A 22,359-nucleotide genomic window follows, 5' to 3' on the forward strand; every position below is an offset into this window, starting at 1 on the left:
AAAATGATGCTTTGGGTGCTTAAAGGAAAAAAAAAAAAGATGGATGGTTTTCAATTTTTTTTTAATGTTTCTGTTAACTTAATTCCATAACAATGCTGAGTTTTTCCTATAAACAAAATGGTGTACCAGCATTCAGTACGAGAACTATCAGATGGTTTCTCTAAAACATTTAGAATCCTAATCTAAAAAAGATTTATTTTTGAAAACAAAAGTATGCTGGGAAATTCTTTATATTTTAATCTTGCTAGCTATATCCCTGACCTAGCCAGAAATATCATTTTCTCTTCACTTCTGGAGTTTCCTGGGACAGAAGAGCTAAAGTCAATGAGACAAACGGCCATTCCCAAATAAATCTGTTTTCTTTTGCTCATGTTCAAGGTTTCACGTCTCTCTCTTAGTAACTTTTTTTCTTCCTTTACAAATCTAAGAAGGAGAAATTTTGTAAGTATAGAAAGTAAAAAGGAGAAAAAAATCCTTTTTTTGGGGAAAAATTTTCATCCTCAACTTTTATACTTGGCGAGAGTTAAGAAGGGAAATCTAGTAGTAGCTTAAATACAGACAAAAACATGGGCAAACTGAAGGTGTCATGGCCAAGACAATTTAAAAAGCTGTAGTCTTGGGCTTCCCTGGTGGCGCAGTGGTTGAGAATCCGCTGGCCGATGCAGTGGACATGGGTTCATGCCCCAGTCCGGGAAGATCCCACATGCCGCGGAGCAGCTGGGCCCGTGAGCCATGGCCGCTGAGCCTGCGCGTCTGGAGCCTGTGCTCCGCAGCGGGAGAGGCCACAACAGTGAGAGGCCCACGTACCACAAAAATAATAATAATAATAATAAATAAATAAATAAAATAAGCTGTAGTCTAATCCTGATTACCGATAGGCAAATATACCATATATACTTCCCCATTATGCTGATAATAATATCTGAAAGATTAAACTCTACCTATAGGAAACTAAAGACTGGTTTTATAAAGGCAAAGAGCAGACCTACAACATTCTGAGAGGTACAGCCAGAGACCTATATGAAACTTCAAGTTCACTGACCCCATTAAAGCATTTAATTTTTCATAAATGTACAATAAGCAGCTAGGAACAATTCAGGCACATCTCTGTAGAGAAACTTGTGAATGGCTGAAACCAGGAACTTTTAACCCACAAACGCCAAGAAAGAGCCGTTTCTGGTGTATATGTATATAGGTGTGTCATACATAGAAACACGTGGTTAAGAGAGATGAAGTTTACTAGAGAGAGCACTACATTTAATCAGAAGAGTTTGAGTTCCAGTGCTGCCTCCTTGGTGGATTACTGAAAGCCTCTGAACATCATTCCTATGTCAGGAAGATAATCATCCTAAACAAAATAATACTTCATGGGTGTGCGAGGAATAAATAATTTCAATGTATACAGTTTCACTCATTCTTCAGCAAACATATTTTGAACTCTCACAATGTACACTAAGGATGTATAACATTGAGTCCATGCCCTCACTGTAGAAAAGAGGTCCTCCTCCTTGGTGGGTACCCCACAATTCAAGAACTGCCTACAGAGAACTGGAGGGCAATTCCTTAAGGACAGAAAGCCCTCAATCCATGCTGAACAAGAACCTAGCACACAGCAACAGACAATAAATGACTGCTGAATGAACAAATTGTATTTCTGTTTATGATATGTTAAACCTTGCTCTTAGTAGACTTTAACATGAAAAGGAAAAGAGACTGATACATAATAATCACCTCACTCACTGGAGCAACAGAGACACTTAGTAGCAACACAGAAATATTTGGAAGGGAAAGCAAAAATTACAATTCCCATTATCATCATTCCATGGCAGGACTCAGTAGTGTTCTGCTTGTCATACAAAATCTCTCCATCTCTGAAAACCCCTGCAAAGGCTGTGGAAATGTCTCATTTTGTCTTCTGTGATGGTTATGCTACAAAATAATTATGTTTTAGACTGGAGTTTTTCAGTATGTGAAGTCAATTGCAGAAACCAGTATTTGGGGACACAGAATTTGAAAAGTTAATGTGTGAACCAAAGACTTACCTTGAATTAAAAAGTAAGAATTTGTAACTCTGTCCCTAAGAACTACAAAATTCTTCAGTTAGAAACTAGGGTTTTTCAATCTTGGCACTATTGACATTTTGGGCCAGTTAACTTTTGGTTGTGGTAGGCTGTATGCCTACCATTATAAGATGTTTGGCAGCATTACTGGCCTCTACCCACTAGATCCCAGTAACACCCCCCACCAACTGTGACAATCAAATGTATCTCTAGTCATTGACAAATGTTGGGTGGGGGTGTGTTTTAAAATCACTCTGGTTGAGAACCACTGAGATAAACAGTGGAATGAGAATTTTTTTCACAAAGGCTGTTCAAATAAGATATGGAAGAGGATATAAACTGTCACTCTTTGCACTCTAAATATGAGTCATTTTTAGATCATCATATGACCATCTGAAGTTTTATCTGAAAAAAAAAGATGATAATCAGTGCACCTAAAGAAGAAATCTATAACCTAGAAGAATAAACAAATGAACCAATGGATAGTTCATTAAGTGTTAACAGCATAAAATGAGCACAGGTAGGGACTTCCCTGGTGGCCCAGGGGTTAAAAATCCGCCTGCCAATGCAGGGGACACGGGTTCGAGCCCTAGTCCGGGAAGATCCCACATGCCACGGAGCAACTAAGCCGGTGCGCGACAACTACTGAGCCTGTGCTCTAGAGCCCACGAGCCACAACTACTGAGCCTGCGTGCCACAACTACTGAAGCCCATGCGCCTAGAGCCCGTGCTCCGCAACAAGAGAAGCCACTGCAATGAGAAGCCCGTGTACCACAACGAGGACCCAACACAGCCAAAAATAAATAAATTAAATAAATTAAAAACAAACAAACAAAAAAATGAGCACAGGTAGCCTCACTACCACCTTCTAGATACAGTATTCATGCATGGCAACTGTCAGAAGTCTTAGACTATCTAGAAATCTATTTCACTGCTACAAAGTAGGATTCTTAATTTTTCCTCCTAGTCTTATCTGAAAAATATTGTCTCCTATAGCATAGAGGGCAAGAATACTATTATCACAGATACCTACTGAGCATTTTGTAACCATAAGAGATTTTACTTAAATTCAGCAGGTCTCCTAAAAGCTCCTTAAGGAAAGAACACAAAACAGACTCAAAAATATTAATTAAAATGCCTGGAGCCACAAAGCAAGCCAGGGATTCCTGAAGTTTACCTAAGACTTATTGCCATCATCTCCCCCAAAGGCCCAGATTTCACTTGTAAATAGCTCTGTTTAGAAAAAGGCCAGATTTGCATTAAATACTGTGATCTCACCAGTTAATAGTATAATACTAAACCTGTATACAGCATGCAGCACTTCCCACAAAAAGCTATTCGTTTTAATTATAAAAGAAATATATGGTCATTGTAGAGAATATAAAAAAACCTATTTTTAAAAAGACTGATTTTAATAATGATGTCTACCGTGTAATAATGAGGTATAGAAAAGCAAATGCCAAGGTAAAGATTTGCCAGTTGTTCAAGCAATGAAAAAGTAATTAATCGATTAATGTCCCCAAACACTTCAGTACTAAAGTCATGGATGGCTCTCTTTAGAATCTACCCATCAATTCTGAGAATAATTTCTGGTTTCATAATATGTCTATTAAGCTAGTCAGATCTGTGCCACCCATGCTGGATAAAAAGACAAGAAGTGCGCGTGTGTGTTTTGAATGGATTTGGTATTCCAGAGGAAACCAGTACATATAACAGAAACTGTCTTTCCCAGAGAAAAAATGGAATACTTTCCTCAGAAGCAGAAATTAAAGAAAAAGTCACCTCTAATCTACCGTTTTGGTTTCATCATTTTATAGTCTGGACCTAAGAGATAACCAATTCTTAATAAACAAACAACTCTTCCCATGCGCTCTGAAGCTTCCCAGCCTCCCAACTCCCAGCCCACATCCCCAGGCCATCTCAGTTAGGTTCTAATGAGCCTTTTCAAAATCATATATGAAAGTGCTCATTCCAGTAAGTACAGGCCCTTCAGCACTAAACAGTGCAGGCTAAACTACCTGTTCTAGGAATATCTGCCCCTACTCCAGAGGAAGAGGAATAGAAAACAGTGATTAGGTGATGTCCCTGGTGACGCAGTGGTTAAGAATCTACCTGACAATGCAGGGGACGTGGATTCAATCCCTGGTCCAGGAAGATCCCACATGCTGTGGAGCAACTAGGCCTGTTCATCACAGCTACTGAGCCTGCGCTCCAGAGACCACAAGCCACAACTACTGAGCCCGCCTGCTGCAACTACTGAAGCCTCCGTGCCTAGAGCCCGTGCTCTGCAACAAGAGAAGCCACCACAATGAGAAGCCCACACACCGCAACGAAGAGTAGCCCCTGCTCATTGCAACTAGAGAAAGCCCACGCACAGCAATAAAGAACCGACGCAACGAAAAATAAACTAAAAAAAACCTTTTTTTAAATTTCATAAAAAAAAACAAAACAAAACAGTGACTATTCCAGTGTCCAGAAAGGCCAACCAAGGATTTCTTGTGTGGAGGCATATGGTGGGGTGGTGGGGGAGGATAGTGATTGATTTGGAAAAGGAAAGTACCCCTAATTGTCTGAGACATCAAGGTAGAATGATAAAACTGGTGTGAAACTCCTGTAATCGCACTGAACTTCCAAGTATCTGAACAAATAACCAGAGTTAGGGGTTATGACATCTAATCTTGACACTGCAGTGGACCAGCCATTCTACTATAAAATGGGTCTTAATAAGTAGAAATCAAAGTTGGAGTATTCCAACATTACTATGTCTTTTCCAACACAAAAAAGGTACACAAGTCATAAAATGAGACTCAGATGTACTGATCTACAATGAGTTTTAACTTTTACCTCTGTAAAACAGTTCAGCTCCTTGTTAGAGTGTCTGTCTTACTTTTCAATTCATTAGTAAGTATTAGAGGTCAGGTTCCTTGGAGAAAACCTCCAGGTCTCTTTAACATTCACACCTAAAGCCCAAGACCCTTGATACACTAAGAAGTTTTAAGAGAATAAAATTCTCACATCCAAATGAGATTTCACCTAATTGCTAATTACAATATCTTTAGTTACTGGCCATAATGAAAAGAATGAGTCTTCTTCATCTATCCCTCCTCTCCTTCCCCTCTGTGGAAGGTCTCAACATTATGAATCATTTGGTCCTTGACGTATGGTTACTTCCAGGGGGAGAGATGACATTTAGCACAGGACATGTGAGGCTGTGGGAAAAGGGAAGTTCTTGGCCACAAGAACCAGGACAAAACCCTTGCCCTTGGGAAAAATTCCAAAAATCTCTGAAATCCACAGCAAGGCAGTTAAATTTTTAACTTTAGAAAATCCTGTTATAAGAACACAAACCACAGCACAGAATTAGAATAGGTTTTTGAAAACTATACTATGAAGTTGCAAGATAACTATTTTCTGACATTCATAAAAATCCATGCTAAGCGATGGTCCCTAGCATGAATGAATATTTCCCCCCCTTGGGATTGGTTTAAGCTAACTTGGCCCTAAAATCTTTCACTATTCAAAGACAGAGAATATCATGATAATGGCTAACTTAACTGAGTGCTTACTATGTAATGCATTACTATGTATGTGCACTAGCTTATTAATCTTTACAACAATGCTATAAGCTCTACACAACATGAACTCTAAAATAAAAATTTTCTTTGGAGGCTTTGAAAATCATACTAGTAGATTATTTGTTGCAACAACTTTTAAAAACTCATGAATTATTTTTAATGTGATAGTAATACTATGTAAGATATTACATAGTAATATGTAATATTACATATTGTAATATTACTATGGATATTACATATCCATCTAAAATGAAGATATGAATAAAAGCATAACTACTTTAGAAAACTACTATTCTATCCTATCAGTCATTACTGGGAAATCCATGAAAACCCAAAAGACCCTAAAAGGCTATAATTCCTTAGATATTCCATCAAATAGCCTCATAATCCTAGCTAAAAGTCTTTCTGTTATGGTTTATTGCAAAGAGGGTGTTCTCCTCACAACTTACCCCAAATAGACGTAACCCAAGGTGCCCACTTTCTGTAGATAACATGGACATAAAACAGATGAATAAGACACCCTTCACTATCCCTGGTGGTCAAGTTAATTATAATTTAGCAAATTTGATAAAATTACCAACTTCACGTCAAGTTACAAATGTGAGTATATGCTTTGGAAAAATAAAATTAAGACAATAATATAACAAGAATGAAGATTAGTACTGAAATGTAGAAATTACCCTTCACACTGGCAAATTTACAATTTTGCCAACCTATTAAGAAAGGCTTTTATATTCACACATAAAAATATCAAAAAAAGAATGTATTCCTGACACAAAAAAAACCTTGGTTTTTACAGTTTGGAGAAATAATATTCTTCATATTTGGCTCTAAGAATAGTTATTTCTCTTATACAAAAGAAAAAGGACACATTTTTAAAAATAAATTTTTATTGTGACCACACCTCAAAACAGTGAATTGCCAACTCTATCTTAAGGAACAAATTTTTTCCAAGACTAATTTCCATCATAATTTCTTGCACAGGCTGTACAATATGTTTCTGCTAGCAATAAACAGGTCTGAGTAAAGGTTTCCCAAATTTTTTCCTGCCTGCATTTTTAAAATTATATTTTAAGAAGCATCATCAGGGCTTCCCTGGTTGCGCAGTGGTTAAGAATCTGCCTGCCAATGCAGGGGACACAGGTTCGAGACCGGGTCTGGGAAGATCCCACATGCCGTGGAGCAACTAAGCGCGTGCGCCACAACTACTGAGCCTGCGGTCTAGAGCCCACGAGCCACAACTACTCAAGCCCGCGCGCCTAGAGCCCATGCTCTGCAACGGGAGAAGCCACTGCAATGAGAAACCAGCACACTGCAACGAAGAGTAGCCCCTGCTCGCCGCAACTAGAGAAAGCCGCGCGCAGCAACGAAGACCCAACACAGCCATAAATAAATTTATTTTTTTAAAAAGCATCATCAGGGCTTCCCTGGTGGCGCAGTGGTTGGGGGTCCGCCTGCCGATGCGGGGGACGCGGGTTCGTGCCCTGGTCCGGGAGGATCCCACATGCCGCGGAGCGGCTGGGCCCGTGAGCCATGGCCGCTGGGCCTGTGCGTCCGGAGCCTGTGCTCCGCGACGGGAGAGGCCACAGCAGTGAGAGGCCCGCGTACCGCAAAAAAAAAAAAAAAAAAAAAGCATCATCAAAATCAAACACATATCAACACCAAAACCCACAAAATTAGCTATCATACACCCACGTAGGCATCTTATTAAACTGGTTAATTGCTTCATGAGATGTAAGGTAGTTAGTGTAATAGAGGGTACATTTGCAGTGGAGGCAGAATAACCTAGAGCTGGGTGGAAATCTTGGCTCCATCACTTGCTAGCTATGTGAACTTGGGCAATTTCCTCCTCTCAGTCTGAGTTTTCTCGTTTGCAAAATGAGATAATTATTCCAATCTTATGAGGATTAACTATAAGTGAAATGCCCAGCACAGAGCCTGACTCAAAGCAGGAGCACAGGAAACAATTACTATTATTACTGTTGTTATTCACGTAAACTTCTTAAAGGCAAAGCATACTTTTTTCTTGTAACTCAACTGTAGGCTTTATAATATTGAGAAGTGAAAAAGTAAAGGCAAAAAACATCACAAGTTACAAAGGACTTGGTATAATATCAGTTCAGCACATGCCTAGATAGGAAATGAAACTATGAAGTAATAATGATGACCTTCAAAACATATATAAAAATAAACAACATCCTTATTTTTTAAATTAATTATTTTATTTATTTATTTTTGGCTGCATTGGGTCTTCATTGCTGCACACAGGCTTTCTCTAGTTGCGGCAAGTGGGGGCTAGTCTTTGTTGCGGTGCGCGGGCTTCTCTTGTGGAGCACAGGCTCTAGGAGTGCGTGCGGGCTTCAGTAGCTGTAGCACACAGGCTCATGGGCTCTAGAGTGCAGACTCAGTAGTTGTGGCACACGGGCTTAGTTGCTCCGCAGTATGTGGGATCTTCCTGGACCAGGGCTCAAACCTGTGTCCCCTGCATTGGCAGGCGGATTCTTAACCACTGCACCACCAGGGAAGCCCCCGTCCTTATTTTTATAAGCCACTCTGAAAGGAGATGACACTGTCTATGTACAAATCACATACAGAACTACTCTTCATCTCACAAGCATTTCCTGAACGTCCATTGAGTGCCAGTCATTATGATTGGCAATGTGTATACAATGGTGAGCAAATGCAGACACAGTTCCAAGCCTCACAGAGTTTCCAGTCATACAGTCATACAAATAGTGTAAACTTGTGATAAGTGATATAAAGGACAGTACATGGTACTCTGAGAGCCAGCAGCAGATCTAACCTAACTGGGGAGATCAAGGAACGCCTTCCTGAAGAAGTGAAAGCTGCGAGCTGAAGGATGAAGAGGGATTTACCAGTGGAGGGTATTTCCAGACAGAGGAAAGCAACTTGTACAAAGACCCTGTAACAGAAGGAAACAGGCAAGAATGCAGGACCAAAAGGCCAGTGTGCCTGGAGCAAAGATGAAGTGTGAGAATTAGCTAGGGATCTAAACCCCACAAGGGCTGAGGCACTGTAGACCATATTCAAGAGCTGTTACAATCATTCAAGAGCTGTCAATTCCAAGAGCGATGAAAAGCCACTGAGGGTTTTATGAATGCTTATTTTGGTGGCAGGTAGGCTAAAGGGAAGATGCAATCAGATTTGCAGTTTGCCTTTGGTTTCTCGAATAAGAGCTAAGGAATGCAGATGGATCAAGTAGGAAACAAAAATTCTGTCAAGATATGACAGTAGCTTGGACTAGGATGATGATAATGGTGGTGGTGGTGGTGGAAGAAGTCAAAGAATTCAGGAGATATTCAGGAAAACCTGATGATGTATAATACACAGGGGCTGAGGGAGAACAAAGTATCCAAGAAAACTTCTGGGTTTATGATTTGCATGACTGTATAGAAAGAAGTACCATTTGAGAGGGATCTGCTCCAGAAACATCTTTAAAGCAGTTTACACACCCCACAAAGGGTCTGAAACTGTGTTATCCAGTTTGATACCCTACTTTACCCATGAAACAGGATTCCAAAAGATTTTTTTCTATTTCCAAAAATCAAACTGACTCTCAAATGCACAAGATTTTTCCAACACTGAAGATATTTCAAAGATTCTGCCACAAGCTTTGAAATCAACTCCAAATGAGTTCTAAAACTGGTTTGAACAATGAGGTGGCATTATGGAATGAATATGTCATTTCCCATGACAACTACTTTGATAAGACTAACATGCATTTGCTGCTGTTTAATTTAGATATTTTAAAGAAATCTTTAACAGTTAAGAGTACTCTCATGATATTAAACTAAAATATGAAATTTTATCAGGCATTACCACAATTGGAATTATGCTTTTATGTTTGTGTTTCAACATTTTGAAGTGCCTGTAGAAAACTTGGTATTTTGTAGGAAAACATATGGTTAAAAAAAACCCACATAACTTCTTGATCTTAATATACATATATTTTACTATTTCCATCCAGTCCTTGTTAATTCCCATCACATTCATTCGATGTAAAAGATTTTTACTAAACACAGTTGTATATATGTATACACATATACAGAGTAAAGCTAATACTTTATCAACACTATGAATACTTTAATATTTACTTTTCTCGGTTTTAATTTTTTAATTCACACCCAAATGGCATTTTCATAGTGGAATACTGATGCCCTCAAGTCTTAGAAACATAAAAACTTCAAATCTGACTAGCCCTAGGAAAAGAAGTGAAAGAGTTTTGCCCCTTTAAAATCAACCGAACACCATCACACCTTAGTGCTGAAGTACTGATAGTATTTCCCTAATTTTGGCAAGGTGGGCTCCTTGGCCACCTGCTTGCACTAGGCCCTGACTAGCATTTTATTAACATTAATTTCAGTCACCAGGATATTACTAGTGCTTATACAGAGCAGAATTTTTTTTTCCCATGTTGATTTTATCCCACGGCGTCAAAAGAAAAGACTGTGGTCTGAAGCCAAATATGAAAAATGTCATCTCCACAAATGAGGAGAAAAGTCAAGGGCCTATTAAAAATCAGGTCTTAAGCCCATTAACCAATATTAGTTTGTAAAACCAGACTGTCTCCACACTAGAGACTGTACTACCAAATGTGGTCCTTGGGAACAAGGGCTGGCAAGCTTGAAATGGGTTACCAGCATAGTTCACCTTTTTCTTATTTTAGGGGTTTTTTGTTTGTTTTGTTTTTAAACATATCAGACCATGGCTATATTTGAGCATGGGTGTGGGCAGTGCCAAGGAAGAGACAGCGAAAAGACTTTAGGGTTCCAATCTCTGCTAACAAGACTTTCCTACCATCCTCAGAAGAAGTTGCCCATGTCTCCCCAACAGGAATGTGGGTGAGGGAAAGTTATAAAGGCCCTGAGCTCTTCCCTTACCCAAGCCCCCCCAAATAACACGACAAACCACTTCCTTCTGGGAACTGAAAGTCTTAAGCTTTAAGGGACAATGGAGCTCAATGTAGGCTTCAGAAAGATGGAGACAGTGAGATGAGATGCAGGGAGGGAAGTGGGGGTGAGGAGATGTGCCCAGCGGCAGAGAGCTAAATAGGGAGGTCAAGGCTAGGGACTTCGGGAGCCTGAGAAGGCCTGGACCTTCCAGAATCTGTCCAAGTAGGCCACAGCCCTCTAAGAAGCCCGAGGGGCTCGTCTGAAAATCTAGGGCATCTATGGACCCAGTGCCTATCACTGTCCTGGGGAGGGGAGACAGTCCCCGCAGGAATCCAGCCCCCAGAGTGGGGCTTTTCCTGCCCTTAAAAAACCACAAACCCTCACGGAATGAAGCAAAACACGTACAGGGATGGCAGGGCCGGAGGCAAAGTAGGTGTTCTGCAAACGTCAGGGGCGGGGAGATGTTGGCAGAGGTAAAGGGAGGCCCCCAATTCGAGAAACTTTAATCATCACCGGAATAAGGGGAGGGGGCAATATGCGACCGGTAAGCAGCAGACAGAAGAGGCCGGGAGCGAGAGCAGCGACCAGCAGCGCCCCCCGGCTTCGGGGGATGACGGCCAGGGGCGCGGCCGCCGGGGGCGAGGGGTCGGAGGCCACCGCGGACCCCCGGCCGCGAAGAGCACAGCCGGGCGAGGCCTGAGGTGTCCGGACACACCCACCGCCGTGGCCGCAGCCCCGCTTACCTGCTCCTCCTCCGGGGTCAGCTCCGGCGCCATGTCGGGCTGGGGCGCGGTCGTGGGCTCCATCCCGCCACTGCCGTCGCCGCCGCCGCTCCCGCCCGGCGGACAGAAGTCGCCTGGGAGCGCGGGGAGCCCGGTGTGGTGGGCCTCCGCTTCCGCGTGCCCGCGCTTCAGCAGCCCGGAGCCGGCTCGCGCATAGCTAGGCCGGCGGGGCCCGGCGCCCGCAGCGGCCGCAAACGCCGCTTCTGTTTCCTTAAGAAAAAGCTCTCAGAACTGTCGCTCTCTTCTGGGCGGAAATCCTTTTTTATTTTCTTCGTTCCGTTCCTCACGCTCCCCCACCTCTCCCGGAAAAAAAAAATAGTGCAGGCGAGGAGCTAATCGGGATTTTAAAAAGGAAACGTGAAATCGAGAACTTTCTAAGCCCAGAACGAAGGGCCGCGGGGGAAATTTTCGGAAGGCCGCCGGCCTCCTCGGCGTCCAGCTTCCTCGGTGGCGCTCCGGCTCCTTCAGGAGTCCTCGGGGATGCGGGGCCCTGCGACCTGCGCTGCAGCCTCTCAGCCCCGTTCCTCAAAAGCCGCGGTGACGGGAAGAAGGGAGGGAGCGAGGGAAACGCGCCCCCCTCCCGGCTCAAGGCCAGCGCTGCGGCCGCACTGCGTCCGCCCGAGCCCCCCGCGGCTCCATTGAGAAACTGAGCGTCTCATTCACAAACAGGCGACGAGGAGGGCCCGGCAGAGCGCGGACGCCGTCCGCGAGGGGGAGACAGAGAGGAGCCCGTGAGCGGGGACAGCGGAGCTTGAGGAGGGGTACGCCAAGAGGAGGGGGCGGGGGGGGGGCGGCTGGGGGAGGGGAGACCCAGAGGAACCAGGGCGGGGGAGGGGCTTCGGCAACTGGAGGAGCGGGGAGCGAAAAAAGGAAGAAAGAGTTTCAAGAGGTTAAGCTCCGTGGAGGAGGAAAAAAATGCATATGTTTGAAAACTAGCTGCCCACGGGCACCTGGCCTGGGGTTACTTGCTACTACCACTTACTTGTGAGGAACCCGCAATCCTCATCTATTTCCACTTCACTTCCTGACTGAAAGACCCTGCAAAGTTTGCTTACTAAGTCCAGGATGCGCAGGTGGAAGAAGCAGACCCTGTCAGCTAGCTGTTCGCGGCCCTAGCTCGCTCCCTCCTTGCCCGCGGTATCCTGTAATCCATCACCTATGGCTAATTTTAGTCTCTCAGAAAAACAGCATCAGATTTCGAACCTCTTTCAGGAATCATGCAGCATTTGCAAGACTTTGATTTTCACTAAGGCGAGTGCGGCAAAGAGCTTGGGGGTCTTATGGAGTATGGTCTTGGGAGTCAGTTTGGGAGTAGAAGGGGCACTGGGAAGGCAGGGCTGGGTCTGGCATGTTTTTGCATCATTCCAGACCAAAAATAAATACTCTAAAAGGGACCCAACTAACAAGTGAGTGTCACAGCTAGTGCCAAAGGCTGAAGCCTGGAGAGCGCACAGAGCTAGGCCCACAGGAGAGGTCTTCAGACAACTGAGGAAGATGTCCTGAGTTCTGATGCTCCTTCTAGGACTTTAAAAGAAACTTCTGACCTCACCTCATTTCTGCATCATTGCAACAGAAACTTCAGTCTGCACTAGGTTAGAGAAGAAACCCCTGGTGGTTGGTACTGTTTCTATCTCAGGTGGGTTACTTTATCCTTTGCACCAATAAGGCTGACTCTAGGTTGAATTCATTACCCCCCATACAAGAGTTACAGTTTCAGTACTGTAACCAGATGCTCCTCTGGAAGACTATTTAGCAAGTATGTTTATATGCTAGGCACTGGGCTCTGCACTAAGTTTACAACAATGAACAAGACAGTGGTCTCTTCCACATGTAAGAAATGGAATGATCCCTGAACTATGTTATTAAGGGGAAAAAAGCAATACCCAGGGCTTCCCTGTTGGCACAGTGGTTAAGAATCCTCCTGCCAATGCAGGGGACATGGGTTCGAGCCCTGGTCCGGGAAGATCCCACATGCCCCGGAGCAACTAAGCCCGTGCGCCACAACTACTGAGCCTGCGCTCTAGAGCCCGTGAGCCGCAACTACTGAAGCCTGTGTGCCACAACTACTGAAGCCCGCGTGCCTAGAGCCTGTGCTCTGCAACAAGAGAAGCCACCACAATGAGAAGCCTGCACCCCGCAACAAGGAGTAGCTCCCACTCACTGCAACTAGAGAAAGCCCACGTGCAGCAGTGAAGACCCAGTGCAGCCAAAAATTAAATAAATGAATAAATAAATTTAAAAAAAAGCAAGCCCCAGTGTGTATAATATGCTGTCATTTGTATAAAGAAAAAAATGAATGTGTATTTGTAAATTTATTTATACACAGAAAAGCTTTGAGAGGATACACAAGAAAGATAGCAGTGGTTGTCTCCCAGGAGGGGAACTGGGGTTCTAGGGAACAGAAGGGAAGAGGGAGACTTTTCCCTATATGGTCAATTATACATTTTAAGGGTTTTTGTGTGTTTGTTTGTTTATTTATTTATTTATTTTTGGCTGCGTTGGGTCTTCATTGCTGTGCGTGGGCTTTCTCTAGTTGTGACAAGTGGGCCTACTCTGCATTGCGGTGCGCAGGCTTCTCATTGCAGTGGCCTCTCTTGTTGTGGAGCATGGACTCTAGGTGCGGGGGCTTCAGTAGTTGTGGCGTGTGGGCTTAGCAGTTGTGGCTCACGGGCACTAGAGCATAGGCTCAGTAGTTGTGGCGCATGGGCTTAGTTGCTCCGGGGCGTGTGGGACCTTCCTGGACCAGGGATCGAACCTGTGTCCCCTGCATTGGCAGGGGGATTCTTAACCACCGTGCCACCAGGAAAGTCCCTTTAAGGTTTTTTAAAAACTTTTTATTGACATTGTCAACTACAAATTTGCATTTTCCATTGGCACTTGCCATCTGCCTCTACAAGGATTAAATCATGTGCTGCTGCAGCTGCTGACTTTCAACACCCCCTGAAAGGAGTTCAGGTGGAGAGCAGAAATGAGGCACTCTGTGCTCTGGGAAAAACTGGCAGAACAGGTCTTCAGATAGTTAGATATTTTCAAGAGCCAATTTTATGAGCCCAATTCTTGTATCTCCTCATATCTAGAAAAGCACTAAAATCCTTTTAGTGCACTAAAAGCACTAAATCTGTCTGCTCCTCGTGACTAGCAGTAACCTGCACGAGACTAGCAGAAATCTTCTGTAAAAAATATGTGCTTGATTCATGTACTCCCCCTTCACCAAAGTCACATATATACTGACCTTCCCCCCTGCCTCTTTGGAGCAGTTTCTCGGAGCTATCTGGGATGCTGTCTCCCCAGCTGCGGTCCTCATTTTGCCCCAAATAAAACTTAACTTGCGGGCTTCCCTCGTGGCGCAGTGGTTGAGAGTCCTCCTGCTGATGCAGGGGACACAGGTTCGTGTCCCGGTCCAGGAGGATCCCACGTGCCCCGGAGCGGCTGGGCCCATGAGCCATGGCCGCTGAGCCTGCGCGTCCAGAACCTGTGCTCCAAACAGTGAGAGGCCCGCGTACAGCAAAAAAAAAAAAAAAAAAAAACCCAACTTACAACTCTCACGTTGTGCATTTAAAAAAAATTTTTTAAACATCTTTATTTGAGTATAACTGTTTTACAATAGTGTGTTAGTTTCTCCTTTACAACAAAGTGAATCAGTTATACATATACATATGTTCCCATATCTCTTCCCTCTTGCCTCACCCTCCCTCCCACCCTCCCTATCCCACCCCTCTAGGTGGTCACAAAGCACAGAGGTGAACTCCCTGTGCTATGCGGCAGCTTCCCACTAGCTATCTAATTTACTTTTGGTAGTGTGTATATGTCCCTCCCACTCTCTCACATCGTCACAGCTTACCCTTCCCCCTCCCCATATCCTCAAGTCCATGCTGTTGTGCATTTTTTTAAAGTCAACAACATATAATATACATACAGAAAGATGAAAATATGTGTACAGCATGGTGAATTTCATAAACTAAACACAACCACGTAACCAGCACACAGATCAAGAAATTCCCAACTTTCCAAAGCCCTCCTTATGTCCCCTCCCAGTCATTACTTGAATTACCACTATCTTGGCTTCTAACAACATTGTGTGTATGTATGTTTAAATTTTGCACGTGGATGTATAAACTTTTCCAAAAAATTTTTAAATAGTAACTTAAATCTAGCTTTTCTCCCTAAGTAGGCAAATGACTCTAGGACTAAACTAGAGTAAGAAATTGCAGAACCTGAGTAGTACAAACCACTAAGTGGACACAGAAGAGGATGGAGTCTCTCAACCCACTATTTACATTTTTACATTTGTTTTGCCCAGTGATCCTCAGGACGCCAGCGGTGAGTGTCGCACAGCTAATTAATTGGTATTGAACCAGACGTTGAATCCAAGCATTCTGACTCCTTGTGCAGGTATTGGGAGAGGAAAATTTTAAAAGAGAGAAGTTTAACAGAATGAGCTAGGAGAGAGAACTCAGCAGGAGTTTTCAGAGGCACAGCTGTGTGTGGGGGCGTGTGGGTGTGTAAGGGAACAGTTTTCTGGAACTGTTGCCTATCACAGTCCAAACAGGATAATGTTTGGAAGTTTTTGAGCAGTTTTGGGGGAACAAAACCAAGTGCAAGGCGGCTGGCTGGATTTGCTCTGAATGGCAAAACTTAGGAGAATCAGAGTACAAAGTCTTGGCTTTAACTGCAGGCTTGAACTAACAAAATCAGAAATGATACTGTCATCCTGCTCAATCAGATCTTAGAGACTGTAAAACAATTTGTAATACAAAAGATTGGAAACAATATAATGGCCCATCAATAAGAAGCTCAGTAAATAAATCATGGTACACACATACACTGAACTAATAAGTTCCACTTATTGTATCCTTACCAGGTGCCAGACACTGTTCTAAATGAGTTTCATTCATCTAATCTCTCCATCACAGTATGAGATAGCTGAAGTTTTGATCTTCAAAATATATATATAAGGTAGATCCATATGTATTGACATAGCCCTGGACTTTTGAATGCTTGGCAGCAGGACTTCAGAAGGAAGGCTAGGGTAGGGTTGGGGGAGTATAGGTGACAGACAATCACATTTTAATTAAATTAACATGAACTGAAATCTGAAAGTGGAAAATAAATTACAAAGAGGGACCCTTCGGGGGAGGGGTGTTATGGGTTGTACTTTTGTTTTTTGCTTTTAAAGCATAGGTTTCAGGTCTCTGTCTAGAAAGCTTATCCTCCCCTTCCTCCCACCTCCTTCACCAGACAAATCTGACTCATCTTTAAGGTCTCAGCTCAAAAGTCACTTCCTCAGCAAGATCTTCCTTGACTACTCCCTTAACCACTCCTTGTTACTCTCTCTCCTAGCACAATCTTGTTTTTTTAAAAGAGAGTTGATCACAATTTGTAATTGTGTACGTGTTTCCATGTCATTGGCCTAGTGTCTGCCTGCTTAGCAAGGAAGGCAGGAACCACATCTGTAGGCCCCTGTACCCTCAGTGTCTAGAGCCTAGAACCTAGTACACAGGTCCTTCATAAATATGTATTGAATGACTGAATTAAGAAAATAACCAGACTTCCCTGGCAGCGCAGAGGTTAAGAATCTGCCTGCCAATGCAGGGGACACGGGTTCGAGCCGTGGTCAAGGAAGATCCCACATGCCACGGAGCAACGAAGCCTGCATGCCACAGCTACTGAAGCCTGTGCGCCTAGAGCCCGTGCTCCGCAACAAGAGAAGCCACCGGGATGAGAAGCCGGCACACTACAACGAAGAGTAGCCCCCACTTGCCGAAACTAGAGAAAGCCCACGAGCAGCAACGAAGACTCGACACAACCAAAAATAAAATAAATAACATAAATTAATTTGTTAAAAATTCTCTTAAAAAAAAAAAGACAACCACCTTGGGACTTCCCTGGTGGTCCAGTGGTTAAGACTCCACGCTTCCAACGCAGGGGGCCCGGGTTTCATCCCCAACCCGGCGCAGCCAAATAAATAAATATTACAAAAAAAAAAAAAAAAAAAAAGACAGCCACCTTAACTCTGAGACCTCTGTCTTACCATTGTCGCCTGCCTTTTTTTTTTCTTTTTGGCTGCGTTTGGTCTTCGTTCCTGGGCGCGGGCTTTCTCTAGTTGCAGCAAGCGGGGGCTACTCTTCATTGAGGCGTGAGGGCTTCTCATCGCGTTGGCTTCTCTTGTTGCAGAGCACGGACTCTAGGTGCGCAGGCTTCAGTAGTTGTGGCTCGTGGGCTCTAGAGTGCAGGCTCAGTAGTTGTGGCACACAGGCTTAGTTGCTCTGGGGCATGTGGGATCTTCCTGGACCAGGGATCAAACCCATTTCCCCTGCATTGGCAGGCGGATTCTCAACAACTGCACTACCAGGGAAGTCCCTCTCCTGCCTTTTTAAAATATTTGTTTGGATCTAGGAATAGAGATACTTCCAAAGCTGTGATTAAAATTTTGTAACCTTTCCCCCAAAACACCTTTACTTCTGAAATCTAAAGCTTCTCTCAAAAATTGCTCCAAAATACCTACTGCCTATGAAAGAGACATGTCTAAAAGACAGATACAGAATAAGTAAGGTCATAGTACTAACCGATGTCTAGGGTGAAAATTTTTTCTTGTTTACTCATAGGCCAAAGCTATAATCACTAGGATGGCTGAAGTAGGCTATGTAAAGAAGGTAAAAAATCTTGTCTCTTGTAGATAACATTTCCCCCATTACCCAATACTTTAGGGCTTGGTATTTACCTACTGCTATTCTCTGCTTTTTCTATTCTTTTCTTTTTCTTTAAACTAAAATATGATCTGGCTTCTTCCTCACACAAACAATTTTCTCATCTGACACCCCTACTTACTACTCCCAGATCACAGGTTAATCAGTTACTATTCTGTGTTACTTCAATACTTGATACCTGTTGTCTAGAGTTTACCTAACACTCTGAATTGTAATTATGTGCTTATTTGTCTGTCTCTCCCACTAGACCATGAGTTCCTTGAGGGCAGAGGCCATGTCTTATTCATTGCTCTCTCTTCAGAACCTAGCACAATATATATTTCAGAGTAGCTGGTGCTCAAGCAATGTTTGCTGAAAGAATGCACCCGTCTTTTTCCAGCAAACAAGGTACAATTCTTGCCAAAGAGTACCGAACAGGTTTGGTTACCTTGGATACTTAATTGCTCATGGGAAAACATTCAATACAGGAGAGAGGTACCAACTGAGTTACTTTACTCTCACTCTCTTTGACTTACCTGTGTTAATGGGGAGGCCAGAGCAGAATGGATAAATTAAGTCCACAGATTAATCTGGTTCTTCTTTGACGTAAAGATTGGGTATAATAACAGAATCCTAACATAACATGGGACTCAAAAATCAGCTCATTTTACCAAAGCAACCAGTCATACTCTGGCTAAAACCTCAAGGCTTTTGTCAACTTTTCCTGCCCTACATATCTGAAGGCGTAAAACAAAAGACCGCATTTGCTTAAAAAATACATATTATGGGTTTTTTACTCATTTCTCTATTAGAAAGGAAGTCTATAGCTAGGAAGATCATTTCTTTCCCTCTTCCAATGTATGTAGTGAGAAGGTTTTTGGCTATCCTTTTAATCACATTTCACAGAATTAAATATAGTTCTTGTTCTTAGAAGTCTGAAACATATCCAAACAACTTTTAGCAGCCTGCCACACACCTCCACTCAGTTTTCTCTCCAGGGTCACTAACCTGGGCAGCAGAGAGTGGAGGGGCTCCCCTCCAGACTGCATTCTCATTGCAGTTCATCATTTCATTCACTCAGCAAACATTTATTGGTACAACAAGTAGCAGGTATGATGCCAGGCACCAGCGACCTAAAGATAAATAAGACAAGGTCCCTGACCTCAAAGGGCTTACAATCTAATAGAGGAAGTGTGCAATAAAGAATTTAACCTTGCCCAAAGAGAAGCTGACCTTTGCCCTTGGTTCCTGGTAAGGAACTTCTAAGCCCTTGGAATGTCCTGCCTAATAAAGGTGTCTTTGTTTGCATGGGGGTCTTTTGCCACACTAGATAATCCAGTAATATGACTAGGAGGGAGGGGGACTTTGGACATGTTATCAGCTAGACCCCAGGAAGGCCTGGATATTGAGGTTGGCCAACCAGGTCTGTGTGACCAAGTCCAATAAAAATAAAAAACTTTGGACACCAAGGCTCAGGTGAGATTCTCTGGTTGGCAATACTCCATGAGTTTTTTCACACAGTTAGTAGGAAGTTTAAAGCTGTCCATGACTACACTGGGAGAAGACAACTGGAAGATCCATGTTTGAAACTTTCCTGGACTCTGCTCCATGCATTTCTTCCCTTGGCTGACTTAAATGTTTCATTTCACTGTGATAAACTGTAACTGTGAGTAAAACAGCTTTCAGTGAATGTGTGAGTCCTTCTGGTGAATTATCAAACCAAAGAGCAGTCTTGGGTACTATCCGTAGCTTTGGGAAACTGATGTGTAGTGGGATGGGGAGGGCACAAAGATGAGAATGGCTAATTCTACCTGCAGAGGTTAAGTTTCAAACAGGTATGTTTATTCAACAGATGGGTAGGTATATTCTCCAGGTGGATGAAATCAGAGTGAGAAGGGATGGTTTTTTGGGGAAAAAAATATGAAACACATGTGTTTGTACTGCAAACTATAAAGCAGCATCACTAGAAAGGAGGCAGAAAAGGAAACAAGGTATTTTATGAGACTAGACAGATACACTAAGGCCAGGTCATGAAGAAACTTGCATAGCAGGCCAAGAAGCTTCACATGTACCCTGCAGGTGAAGGGAAGTCCTTGAAGTAACATGACCAGATGTGCATTTTTAGAAAGGATCACTCTGCCAGTTGTGACTGGGATGGATTGGAGCTGTGGGGGAGGGGGGAAGACTGGTGGCAGGGAAACTGGTGGCAGAGTAAGAGACACTGGCAGTGCTGCAGAAAAGAAATGATGAAGACTTGAATTAAGGCCTAACTACTTACCAGTCAGTCTCCCAGTCACTTCAGACTCAGCATGTCCCAAACTGAACTCATTATCTTTCCCCCCAGTCCCCCTCAATTATGTTCTTCCTGGGATTCTTGTCCTTGTTAATAGCATTTAGTCACCCAAGTTAGGAACCTAGGAATCATTCTGATGATTCCTGTCCATTTCTTACCTTTCACAGCTAGTGAGTCACCATGTCCTTACATCCCACCTCTTACTTCTCCATTTCCTCTACAATCTAAGTTATGAGTTAACATTAAAATAACCAATATCCAATCCCAGAAACCTATAACGCAACCATCTTTCAAACAGGTGGCAGGAGGTGATTTTATAATTCGCAGAGAAATACAACCAAGAGACATATTCTATTCAGTGATTGATAAATAATACTGGCTCCTCAGTTAAAAATATAAGGGCACTCCCCTGAGATACATCCTTCAAGCTACCGTTCAGCAGTATCAAGTCGTGCATGGTGATAAGTTTGGCTAACATGTTCTTTGGTTCATGCATCTGTCCCCAGAGAGCGTTCTTTGGGGAAGTAGTCCTTCCAGACCGATTATTTCTGGGCAGAGCCCGGACAAGTCTCTACTGATACTAGCATGCACAGCTCCTGAAATGATACAGTTGGCTGCTGAGAGCAGACTAGAGCATTCAGAAGAGACTAAACCTCTAAGCAGCCTACAACAAGCTTTTTGGCAAGAGGAACACAATGTTCCTATTGCAGAGCTGACCTAAATTCAGGAAAGAGCTTATTGATGTAGGCATGCTTAAATCTGCTGCCAGCTGGGTCATCATTGGATAGGGGAGGAAGGGGTTTCTTCCTTCACCAATTTTACAGAGTCAGCCCGAGAAGCTCTTTAAGAGCCCAACACTGAGGCTAGTTCCAATGGTGTTCTGAATTTGTGTAATGAGGCTCTGCTTAACCACAACTTCTGCCCAGATCTGTTCCCAGAACTAATCAACACAAAGAAACAACTGCGTGTCAGACAAGATCTGACCTGGATCCCTCTGAAATTTTGTCCACAGGATACTAGTACTGCTAGAGTGGAACAGTGAAGTCCTTTTGTCTTGTAAGAGAAGTCCTAGAAAAGTGGAAACTAGTATGGGGAGCAGATTGAGGCCACAGGAAATGGGACACATTTCCTGAACACAGAGCAGAAACTGGTTGGTGTTAGACGCCATCTTCCACTCCCACAGCTGCCAAAGAGCTCTAGTTCACAAATCTGAATGGATCCTGCCTGCTCAAAGCACTTCATCAGCTCCCTTTCATCCATACATGAAACCCAAAACCTCTGCATAACACACAGGCCATTTACGATCAGACCCATCTCTTTCCAGCCCCCTTTCCCATAGCTTTCCAGCCCTACTTGACAACTGAGCCATGCTGAACCGACTTCAGGTCCCAAAGCAAGTCCTGCCCAGCTCTGGAGGGGTGCATCTGCATACCCTCCTGCCTCTGTGAGAAACTCCTCCCCTCCTTGTCTGCAGAGCGCATTTCTGTCCCTCTGAGCCTCAGCCCAGCTCAGACCTCCTCTGTGAAACCTCTCTCTGATCTTCCCGGCATCCCCACACACCCCATGCTCTATGCACCTTTCTGCACTAAAGCAATCATCCCACCATCTAGACCCACTGTAGATCTGGTGGGTTTATTTTCTCACTGGATCGTGAGCTCCTCAAGGGCAGGGATGAAGTATCGTTCCTCACCATAACCCACTCTACATAAGCACAAGGCTTATCTTTTGGAAGGTGCTCAAATGTTGGCTGAAGTAGTGAATGAACTCCATTTGCATTTTATCTCTGGCTATGTCTAAACCGAAGAAAATCACACTTGTCTTCTCAGAAGAGGGAACATATTCAAATACCAAGAACTGCAGTTCCTGGTAAGACCTTTGAGAAAATGACATTACCAACAGCAGCAACTGGAAACTCAGCAGAATGCTTAAGTGCTAAAAACAGAGTGAAATGGGCCAAGACTTGAACAGTCACGGTTTAGGGGGCCTGAAGGGGTAGAGATGGGGGAGATTCCTGACTGTCTAAAGTTTAAGAATCACACACACACAAAAA

At 43.4% G+C, this 22,359-nt stretch overlaps 1 protein-coding gene across 1 annotated transcript in view; it reads right to left on the reverse strand.

Annotated features, from left to right (window-relative positions):
- Positions 1–12,029, reverse strand: part of PTPN9 (protein tyrosine phosphatase non-receptor type 9) — an 86,672-nt gene extending 74,643 nt beyond the window's left edge. The window contains exon 1 of the mRNA XM_059058886.2: positions 11,292–12,029. Coding sequence (XP_058914869.1) covers positions 11,292–11,354 — 63 coding nt within the window. The 5' untranslated portion in view covers positions 11,355–12,029. The remainder of the gene's footprint in view (positions 1–11,291) is intronic.
- Between the last annotated feature and the right edge of the window lie 10,330 nt (positions 12,030–22,359).

This window comes from Kogia breviceps, chromosome 3 (assembly GCF_026419965.1).
Source record: "Kogia breviceps isolate mKogBre1 chromosome 3, mKogBre1 haplotype 1, whole genome shotgun sequence".
NCBI lineage: Eukaryota > Metazoa > Chordata > Mammalia > Artiodactyla > Physeteridae > Kogia > Kogia breviceps.